Source organism: Mirounga leonina, unplaced genomic scaffold, assembly GCF_011800145.1.
Source record: "Mirounga leonina isolate KUSES-001 unplaced genomic scaffold, KU_Mleo_1.0 Mir_353, whole genome shotgun sequence".
In the NCBI taxonomy this organism is placed as follows: domain Eukaryota; kingdom Metazoa; phylum Chordata; class Mammalia; order Carnivora; family Phocidae; genus Mirounga; species Mirounga leonina.
Genome location: NW_023270699.1, coordinates 1137718 through 1148717, shown reverse-complemented (window position 1 = coordinate 1148717; position 11000 = coordinate 1137718). Strand labels below are relative to the sequence as shown.

Below are 11000 nucleotides of genomic sequence, written 5' to 3'. Positions count from 1 at the left end.
GCACAGCAGGACGCGGCGCCGGCGTGGGGGCCCCGCGGGGAGGACGCGACGCCGGGGCCACCCCGCTGACGGTCCGGACGCACGGCGACGTGTGCCGAGCGGGTTTGCGTGCTTTCACGAGACGAAACGTGGCGTGGGTCCTCCTGGCGCTGACAGCGTGACCGACTGACGCTCACGCCACCCAGCTGCGGAACCCCCGGGGCAAAGGCGCCCGGCAACAGGCTTCACAGAGCAGGCGCCACGAGGGAAAGGGGACCGGAGCGCAGAGGCCACAGGAGGGCCACGCCGGTGTGCGGAGCGAGGCCGCCCGCCGCCAGCCTCACGCGGTCCCAGGCCTGTACCCAACCCCACCGGACCCCCAGGGGCTCTGGCCGTGGCTCGGCTCCCCCGATGGGCACAGCTGGGCCCTGCGCGGTCGCGGCCCCTCTGGGGACCCACTGACTCAGGGCACTAAGCGTGACTCGGGCCACGGAACCACCCGAGCGGGCCCGGGCGGTCCTCAGCCCCAAGAGCTAGCAGGCTCCACGGCCCCACGTCAGGAAACCGAGGCCCGCGGTGCAGCCTCGGGTCAGCAGCGGGCCGTGCTGCGCCCACCACCCACCGGCCTCTGGGCGGCTGCGTGGACCCCGGCACCCCAGCCTTCACCCACGGGTGTGCGCAGCCCTGCCCGCCCACGGGTGCCCCAGGTGGTCCCGGACGAGCATGAACAGCGCTCCCAGGGTTGAGCCCAGGGGTCCAGACAGTGGGCGTGGTGTCCAGGAGCATCAAGCGGCCCCTCAGTTGAGACATCTCTGCACAAATGGCTAACCGCCAGAGCCCAAGGGGCCAGAGAGGCAGGAGGACCCACTGGCCCCCTCCTCCTCCCCCCCCCCTCCTCCCCCCCCCCCCCCTGCCTCCTCCTCCCCACACTCCCTGCTTCCTCCTCCCCACTCCCCTGCTTCCTCCTCCCCCCACTCCCCTGCTTCCTTCTCCTCCCCCCCTCCTCCTCCCCCCGCCCGCATCCTCAATGGGCTTGGCAGGCAAAGGGCTGACCCATGTCACACTTGGAAGGTACTAGGGAGTGGGGACCCACAAAGTCCCCGGGGCAGGTGGCATTTGTCAAGTGGCCCAGCACTGGCACAAGGACAGCCTCTTACTGGCCTGAGCCTAGTGTTGCCTGGATGCCTTCCCAACAGCCTAGTGTGTGGACAGGCCAGGTCCAGGCGGACGGACGAAACACAGGAACTGTGCCCGGATCTGGATCCAGGTGGCTTCAGGGCAGCTGCTTCTCTGAATGGGCAGGCTCAGCTGGGCCCCAGAGCAGCCAGGACAACTGGGGTGGGGGCCAGAGCCATGGGAAGGGCGGGAAGGATGCAGAACAGTGGGTTCTCAGGAGCGGGACGAGGGGACCCAAAATCCAGGAGGAAGCGCGAGAGCCCGATCCCTGGCAGCACCTGGATGGGCTCTGAGTCCCGCCCGAGGGCAGGGCAGGGGCCGGGCAGGGCAGGGGCCTTCCCTAAGGAGGGCACCTGACGATCCCAGGGCTGGATCCCAGGGCTGACGGGCGACAGGTGGGGCCAGCCCTGTGAGGAGTGCTGTGAGCAGTCCCGGATGGGGGCTCCCCATCGGGCGCCACACCACAGGACTCAGCCCAGGCAGCTTGATGTAAGGGAATCATCGCCTGAAGGTACAGAGCAAGCCGACCCCTCCCCAAGGCACCTGCTAAGGCAGGGAGGACAGGCGTCCCACAGCAAAGAAGCATGAAGGACAGTCTGGCGGGACCAACACTTAACCCCCCCCCCCGGTAACAGGACACCATGAGCAAAGTGAGGGGACCAGCCCAGACCGGGAGAAACAGGTGACATACAGGCAGTCGGATCCCCCAGGGCAAGCCCAAGGCAGACAGCCCGCAGGACGATGTGGAGGCTGGCCCAGCAAGCACGGTGACCGCCAGGTGACAGTCAGGCCCGGCCACCCACACCAAAGGAATACAGGCCGACAGCAAGCCGGCTCCCCAAGGCTATCAGATGGGCAGAGACTCGGCGGCGCCGACCCACGGCTGGCGAGGGAAGCACGCAGCCAGCCACACATGCAGCAGGACCGGGAGTCCGAGCCCGCGCACCGGACCCACACACCGACCCGCGCACGGCTGTGCCCTGGCCGCCTGAAGCAGCATTTCCCTCTGGGGCGACAAACTGGCCGCCGCCTCAGCACCAGGGGAACCTGCGGTTCAGCCCCTAGAGTGTGCCGAGGTCAGAGCAGCCTGACTGGGTGTGGACAAGTGTCCCCGGGCAGCGCGGTAGGGAGTTGCTGCAGAGGCCGTCCTGACCCCACTCACCTGCACGTGTCAGACAGAAGCCAGCTGCCCCCACCCCCACCCCGTAGGGCCCCTGAGGGTCAGGCCTCATTTGCACAGCAATGCCAGAGCACTTAAGAATTCCAAGGTCTTGGGCGCCTGGGTGGCTCAGTCGGTTAAGCAGCTGCCTTTGGCTCAGGTCATGATCCTGGAGTCCCGGGATCGAGTCCCGCATCAGGCTCCCTGCTCAGCGGGGAGTCTGCTTCTCCCTCTGACCCTCCCCCCTCTCATGCTCTCTGTCTCTCCTTCTCTCTCTCTCGCAAATAAATAAAATCTTAAAAAAAAATAAAAATTTAAAAAAAGAATTCCAAGGTCTGCAAGGGGGAGGGGTCAGGCTCTCAGAGAAAGGCAGGGCCTCCCAGAAAAATCCAGCAGCTCAGTGGGACCCAGGGACACGCTGGAGGGGACGGAGGCTGAGGGCGGGGGCTGAGCTGGACCAGGGAGCACAGGTAGAGCCAGCCTGGGGCCAGGCTCCGGGGCAGGAGTGGGGTGGGGACCTGAGCTCGGACAGAAGCCCCGACAGAAGGGCCAGCCGGTGCATTTTATCTACCAACAGCCCTTCGGCTCTTTTTGTTCTTCAGATAAGGAAAGCACTAGGGACAAAACCCATTGCTGCTTTCACTCCTCTACGGCCCCAGGGTAGAAGTTATTAGTCAAGTTTCAACCAGGAGATCTTTGTCCTTCCCGCCAAGTAAATTCCTTGGTCCTCTCTTCAGGCAAATGGCTGTTAGGTCTCTGCTGGAAGCAAGCCTGCCCCCCAGGCGAGCCCTTGCGGTTCCCCGCACTCCTCCCCAGACCCTCAGCGGCTGCCCTCACTCTTTGGCCTGGTTAGGAAGTGAGTCTGGCCCTCCGTGTGAAGGTGCCCCTTGAGGGGTAGAGGGCAGGACCCCCCACACCACACAGCCACCTAACCTGGCAGGCTCAGCTGCTCTCAGGCCGGGAGCGCCCCTGCCCACACCCGCCCCCCCGCAGGCCGTGCCCACGCCCCCCACCCCCCTCCCCGCAGGCCGTGCCCACGCACCTGTTCCCGTGTGAAGTTCTTATCGGGGCCCAAGAGGTACGGTGTGATGAAGCTCTCCCCGGGCCGCAACTGCACCATGAAGCCGTAGAAACACAGATAGAACACCAGGCACCTCCAGGACTTGAGCTCAGGGTCCGGCCCCGGCTCCGCGGGCATCTGCTTCTCCGCCGCCTGGCTGGAGGGCACCATGCTGCCCAGGCCCCCGGCAGCCCCGGACAAGACGATGACGTTCCTGGAAGATAAGCCCAGGGTCAGGGCAGCCCACCCAACAGCCCTCGGACCGCTCCCCTCCTCCCCAGAAACTCCAGTGCTCTCTCAGGTGGTCAGGATTCAGTGGCCACACCCACACGGGGAGGAGGCCCACGCGGCCTAGCCTGTCACCACCTCCAGGAGCCAGCAGGTTGCTGCACCCCATACCCCACCACCCACGGGGGCTCCTTAAATATCAATCAACTCAAACCAAACACAGCTTCAAGTCCAGTCTTTCAGGCACACTCATCTCAAGGGCTCCCAGTGGGGTGGCTGTGGCTATGGGCTGGGCACGAATCCCTCCCCAGGAGAGGTCCCAGGGGCGCAGCTAGTGTCACGCACCCAGCTAGGGCTACTGGAGTGTCACCTGGCCCCGAGATGGCTCAGGGCGTATGGGCTGGGAGAGGCCTGCTGGGACGCCGGGCCACAGCTGGCCACAGCGAGGGTGGCTGGTGGCCCCAACCACAACCTGGGAGTGCCGTCCCAGCAACCTCGGGGGGGGGACCCCATGCACAAGACTGGGGATGTGGCAGATGGGGTTTGCAGGTAAAGCTGACTGTGGGTGAGGAGGGCAGGAGCCTCCGGGGGCAGGGGCGGGGGTGACAAGGTGACAGAAGGGACCACATGGGACAGAGGCCCAGACCTTAAGGCTCATGACCCTGGCAGCCCCTGAGGCTCCCCTAAAGAGAAGCAGCTAGAGGCGTGGGCTGCCAGGTGGCCCTGTCCAGCCCCGTGTCCCCCAAGGGCAGCCTTACCCAGGGGCACTTTGGGTAGAGCCAGAAGAAGCATTAGTTAGACCGGTAGAGGTCACATGGGGAGAACTCTCCGTCCAGAAGGCTCCCTTTGATGCAGGTGTGAACAGCACCTTTCCAAAACCCACTAAACCTATTCTAACAGAGAGGACCAGGGATCAGATCTACCTGCACGTTTCCACTGTTTATCTCTGTTACTGTTTCTGTATGTCAAGTGATACTGCTTTTGCGTTTACGGCATTGATATAAAGTTCCTCTATAAATGAGTAAGTCAAAAGCAAGCAGCCACGAATTGTGTCAGGTGAAGCCGTACCAGGAGGACCTGTGGAGAAACCCCCTCCAGTTCCCAGCAGTGGGCACAAAAAGTTCCCAAGATGTGGGGCCAGCTTTGCAGGGCTTGGCAGGTCCAGGGACCCCTAGGAAAAGCCACCAGATTCCCTGCACATGCAACTCAGAGACCGTCCCAGCAGGAAGTGCTCCCACACTCCTCCCAGGATGAGGCCCAGAAAAGCCAGGGGACTGCAGAGGACCCCCTCCCCACCCAGGACCATGGATGGCAGACGGAGTCCTCACACCAGGCCTGGGGCCTCAGCAAAGTGAACTGTGGTCCAAAGAGCAGGACTGTTCCCCCCTTCTGGGGCCCCTGCAGGAAACTGTCCTATCAGGGATGCATGCCAAGGGCTCCCGAGGACAGACTGGTACTCACTTTTGCAAACCCGCTGGGAGTTTGCACAAACGGAAGGGAGGGCCCCAGGGCCTGCCACAGGCAGAACCACTCACACCTCAGGGCGCACCCCCAGCCCGAAGACTCCCCTCAAGCTCACTTCCCCACTCCCAGGTACACTCCCCAGACGCCAGGGCAACCCCACACCCACCCAGCTAAGCTCTCCAGCACGGGGTGAACAGCCAAGAATCCACCTAAGCCCGGGGTCCCCGGGAGTGGGTCCCCACCCCACCCCACCCCCCACCTCCATCCTCAGGAGCCCGAGGACTTGGCCCTCCTGTTCAAAAGGTGTCATCTCCAGAAGCAATGGGAACTTCCCTGACCTGGTGGACCCTGAATCCTGGGGCAATGGCAGAAGCTTCAAACACCAGCACCAAACACACTAACGTTTTCTGTTCTGTATCCTGGACTCCTATAGCTTCCGAAACCGAGGAGAAGTGCTTCTTACACTACACTGAGAACTGTCAGAAACTCCAGCTCTGGGCTCTGCCCTATGCAGCTATCCGAAGGTCTGGGTCACGGCCCAGGACTCTGCACCTTAACGCGTCCCACAGGCATGTCTGAGCAGGTGAAAGAAGAGCACAGCACCCCAGGAGACACTGCCTCAGGATTCCTGGACGGACACGCAGAGCTCCGCATCCAGTACTCCCAGGGAGCATGGCATGGCCGCCCCAACCAGTGCTCAGAAGGGCCCCCAGGAGTCCTCCAGGGTCACAGCAGAGGTAGACCAGCCTCAAACCCCAGAAGGACAGGCATGCAGGGAGCTGCCCCAGGTGCTGGCCCGAGAGCTCACAGGGTAGGGGGAGTGTCTGCAGAGACAGTGTCTCAGGGAGCCCCTTCCCTCCCAGCCCACCCCCAGCTCCATCCCTGCAACCTGGGAACACTGCCCAGTGCAGGGCGCAAGCGGGACGAGCTAATCCCCCAGCCCCCCCAGTCCTCCAGCCCCCCCCCACATTTCATAATGGTGGGAGTGAAGGAGAGGCCTCCCCCAGCTGCTGGGGAGAAGCCCAAGCCTCTGAGGCCACCTGTTCTTTGAGCACATGATGCTAAGGGCCCCTGTGTCCCCACAGCTCACTGAGCCCTGGGCTCGGTGTCCCACACACACGTCTCGCCTCTGGGGACCACACTGTGTTCGCTCTACACTTGTAGCCCATTCGCAGGCGTGGGGCTCCCCACAGGGCCAGCGCACCTGAGGTCTCCAGTTCCCAGCAGGAGTCTCCTCGGAAGAGCAGCCCTCCCGCCCACTGCATCGGGCACCAGAAAGGGGAACTCAAGCTCTCCTCAGCCTGGGTGCCCAGGACCCGCTCTCCAAAATCATGAACGGAGATGCTCACCCTGGACAAACAGCACGTTTACTGCCCCACGGCTGGCCGAGCCTCACCCTGCCCCATGCCAAAAATGGCAGAGAAAAATGCCAAGAAGCACAGAAGGTACCAGATCCTTCAAAATTGGGCACCTGCATTTCTGCTTCAGACATTTTTCCTGAGTGTTGCTTAGAAAATCTGCCCCTCCTCCAACTCGGGGGGGGGGGGTGGTCACAGTCCTGGACCTTCCCTTCGTGGGCAGTTCCCAGATTCCCGAGATGAGAGGTCCCACGGCACGGCACATGTGGCAAAGTGGACCTCTGGTCACCCCTCCCAGCTCAAGTGCCCCCAGTGGTCTCCCAGAAGAAAGGACGGGCGGCCCCGAGGGGCTGCTAGCCCTGCAGGCTACAGCAAGAGCCCACGTGAGGTGGTTAGTGATAAAGTTTATCTGAACGAGGAGACACCTGGGGACACGAGGCCTGTGTCCACTCTGGAATGTGCATCTTTGAGGCGCATCTTCCACACTTCTGTCAACACCGTCGCACGCGCACTTTCAAAGACTTCTGAAACAGGCTGGACAACAGGTCACTCCGAGTTGAGCCAGGCAGGACAGGGTCAAGGGGAGGAGCTTGGCCCCATCCCTGGAGCACTGGCTGCCACAGAAACAGGGGCCAAAACTCCAGAGTCTGATTGGAAATCCATTTTTAACAGCGGCTGCTGTGGAAAAAATGTGGAGCACCCCGGCGCCAGTGTGTTTGCGAGCCCGGGGCACGGCAGGCAGCCTCGGCCGTTACTCAGCTTCCCCAGGAGAGGCCACCCGTGGCAGGGACCCAGGTTCAAAGAAAAGGGCCGACGGACCCAGAAGCCAGCCGTCTCAGCCAGCGAGGCTGGGGCCCTGCCTGCATTGGGAGTGGACTTCGTCTGCCTCGGTCCATTTATTCAGCTCACCTGAGCTGGGTGTAATCGCCAACCCTGACAGGAGGCTGTGACTCAAAGTCCTCTCTCGAAAACACAGACCGCTCTTCTAAACACAGAGCCCTTCCCAGGCTCACCCTCCAGGAAGGGAAGGTGGGGAGACCCCATCACACACTCACAGGTGCAGAAACAGCCCAGAAGGCAGATGAGGTGCCCAAGCTCAGGGCAGCTGGCTGGCAGGAGGACTGGCCCAGACTGCAAGTGTGCTGACCCCAGCCCAACACCATGCAACCTCAGGCCTCTTCAGGGCAAGCAAAGGAAATACCGACCGACCAGGAGAGTCAAGGGAGAGAACCGAGGACCCCATCACATGCCTCCCAGAGAAGGTTCTAACAGTTCCCACAGGGACCCCTCCTTGCAACCCTCCAGCACCTGTCCTGCGGGGGGGGGGGGGGGGGGGGGGGGGGGGGGGAGTGCAGCACCAGCTGCTACTCCGGGCTCTGTCCCTCCAGGACCTAGTTAGCCTGGAGACCCAAAACCAAACCAAAACCCAACACCACCTGTCTTGTTTTGTGTTTTAAACCAGCTACTACTCTCCCAGGTTAACAAGGGAGGTTCATTACATTCTTAGTAAAAGCGAAAAACCCTTGCACCCTCCCCCCAAATCACCTGACACAGTTCCCTGTTCCAAAGAGTAAAATTAAGCCCCCTGGCAATCACTGCTGTAGACACTCAACCCACAAGTTTAAAACACCCAGGAGGGGTTGATCACCTTTGCCCAGCAGCAATAACTGTAATATGTGGAGTTATTAACATCCACCAAAGCCCCCTCAAAAAGAAAGAAATTAGTAGCACCAAGTCAGGAGAGTGCAAACAATGAGCAATGCAGTCTAGCCAGAGGCAGCAGGGGAAGAAACCATCCGGGAACCCTCAGGCATGGGCTCCGGGCTCCCAGACCTGCAGAGGGAGGCAGCTCCCTGAGGCCAGAAAGTCCTGCGCTGCCGATTCCATCTGGGCTGCAGTTGGGCCCTCCAGGCTCCCCTGCAGAGAGCAAACGCCTGTCACTTTGCAGGGAACCGGGGGGCAGCTCCGAAATCCCACCTGCACTTTAGAGAATGGAAAACAGCTTTTTCTAGATGCATTCTGGATTTCTGAGCTGGCTCGGATTCTAACTTGTACTCTGAGACCAGGCCAGCTGGGGCGGGCACCCCGAGATAGTAAAGAACCCCAGGAACACACCGAGCGTGCCTGCGCCGCAACCCCGGACTCTCGGACAAGCGTTTCGGCCGGGGAAAGCACACAGGATCTCTGGGGGCAGTTTCCTCTTGCAGACATGTTGGGTCCACTCAGGAAAGGACTGCAAGCAGTGCCCAGGTTCCCAGGCACTCTCCAGCGCTCTGCTCCAACCGCTCCTCCAAAAAATGAAGTCAATCTACACCTACAGAGCTCTGGGTTGGGAGACGGACGAAGGGCCTGGCAGGAGACTGGAGGCGCGTCAAAGGTCCACGCGGTCGGCTGGGTGGGTGGGGAAGCCCCCGCCGCCCCGCCTTCCCGCCGGAGGAACACGTGCGCCAGGGTGGTTCTGCCGGGGCCGAGTGCACGCGGTCCTGCCCATCCCGCGTAAGGCGCCCGGAGTCCGAGGGTGACGGGGGAGGGCCGGGCGGCGCTCAGACCCCAACTAGCCGGACCGTGCGGAAGTGACCGGGGGTGAGTCCGCCGAGCCAGGCGTTCTGAGCGTGCGCGCACCGCGAGCACCGGGGAGGAATGCGGCGGGGGAGAAGCAGGCTGCTGGCGACCGAAGCCGAGTCCCTCCTACACGGGCGGAGGCGAGGGTGCCGCGCTGCACGCGGGACCCACGGCCACCGCTGGGAGGAATGGGTCACCGTGCGCCCTGGGCGCGCGCCCTGCACGCGCGGACAGTGCCCACGCCCTGTGCATTCAGCCCCCGGCCCGTGACCTCGCACTCGCCCCGCTGCCCCCAGCGCGCGCCTCGCGGAGTACCTGGGCGGCCGGCGGCCGATCCTCGGGGCGCGTGGGTAGCGGGGGCCGGGGACCCACCAGGACCCGGCGCACGCGCCCTCCCGGCACACACAGTGACCGGTGGCCGCGGGCGCTGCCGGGAAAGGCGGCGGAGCCCCGCCCCCAGTCCCGCCCCGACCACGCCCCCGCCCGAGCACTGGCTACACGGCCCGCGCTCCCCCCGCCGGTCCGCCCCGTCACCGCCCCCGGGTCACGCGGCCGCCTCGTGGCGGGGGCGGGGGCGCCGCACTGAGGGCCCTGGCGCACCCCCGGAGCGTCTGCCCGTCCGGCCTCAGCCCCCACCGGACGGCCCCCCGATAACGCCCCCTATGCAGCCACCTCTCGACTGTCTCCCCACCCCCGCCACGCCCCAGCCCCCCGCTGGGTCGTCCATCTGCCGCACCACTCGGTCCCCAGCTACCGCTAGACTGTCCCTCGCTCCCCTCCCCCGCCCCCATGCAGACCCCACTGGACCGTCCCCCCGCCGCCCCCCGTTCCGAGCCCCTTATGGACCATCCCCTTGCCCCTCCGCCCGCAGCCTCCGCTGGACTGTCCTCCCCACGCTCCGTCCCCATGCAGCCCCCACTGGACCATCCCCTCGCCTCGCAGCAGCCCCTTCTGGGTCCTGAGGGTCCCTCTGACCCCCCACCTCACCCGGAGCCTCTACTGGATTGCCCCCCTTGCAGCCCCCACCAGACCGCACCTCCCCCTGCCCCCGCCTCCCCATGCAGCCCTCTGGTCTGTTCCCCTGTCCCCTCCCACGCTCCCCTGAAGCCGCCACCGAACCACTCCTCCCAGAACGCCAATTGGACCACCCCCTCGTGCAGCCCCCACTGGGAGGCCCCTTCCAGAGCCCACTGGAACCTACCCACACCTACTGGCCCAGGCTGCAGGTCGCAGAAGTCCTGGAGCGAGGCACTCCTGTCCCCTTACCAGCTGTGACCGCCTCTTGGAGGAGTGCCGGCCGCTGACCCCTGCTGGGGCTTATCCCGCCTGCCCTCCCAGGCTAGAAGTTCATGTGATTTTTCTTTTTGGCTCATTTTAAACGTTCCTTTTCTGGCTAACTCGCAAGCTTAAGCCAGGGACATTGGTCACTGTGCCAGGCAGGACAGAACTGTTGGGGTTTTGATGAACTTCCCCTCCCCCTACGCAGCGCCAACCTGTAGGATTCACCCCGACCCACATTGGGTCTGGTGGCTGCCTACCACGCCAACAAGGCCAGACACCTGCTCTTGGGGTCACAGCAGGCCCCCTACCCAAATGCACCTAGTGCCTGAGTCCCAGTGGGCGCTTCCCTGGGTCCCCCAGTCAGCTCTCAAGACTGACAAAGAACCAGCCAGGCTGTGGTTGGGGGTGGAGGGGAAGCCAGGAACCCCGGAAGCCCCAGGGAGGGGAGGTCAGGTCTGGCCCCCTGGCTCCCACCTTCCTCTACCCATCTCAGGCTCCCAGGAAGGAAATCGCAGGGGGGAGAAGTTGCAGTTCCCACAGCCCACCGGAAGCATGCAGAAGGAGGTGTTAACCTTAAAAATAAAACAGCCAGTTATTTTATCAGCACAAATGAGTTGATCTAGGAATGGCAGCCAATTGCCGTTTGGGACATGCAAGCTCTGGCAAGTCCAACAAAGAAGAGGGACATATTTTATGGGGAAGAAGGAGGAAGTTGGGAGGGGTTGTTTTGGAC

General features: G+C 63.3%; 1 protein-coding gene across 5 annotated transcripts in view; it reads right to left on the bottom strand.

Annotated features, from left to right (window-relative positions):
- Nucleotides 1–10278, bottom strand: part of SLC19A1 (solute carrier family 19 member 1) — a 23685-nt gene extending 13407 nt beyond the window's left edge. For 2 of the 5 annotated variants that reach the window (XR_004683720.1, XM_035030029.1), the window contains exons 1-2: nt 9302–9405; nt 3357–3588 (exon numbers count right to left, since the gene is read on the bottom strand). Coding sequence is in view for 4 of the 5 variants with exons in the window: in XM_035030029.1 (XP_034885920.1) it covers nt 3357–3545 (189 nt within the window). In the remaining variant the exon portion in view is untranslated. Of the gene's footprint in view, nt 1–3356; nt 3589–9301; nt 9406–10187 lie in introns of those variants that run through there. The other 3 variants (XM_035030025.1, XM_035030028.1, XM_035030026.1) reach the window with 2 other exon arrangements.
- Between the last annotated feature and the right edge of the window lie 722 nt (nt 10279–11000).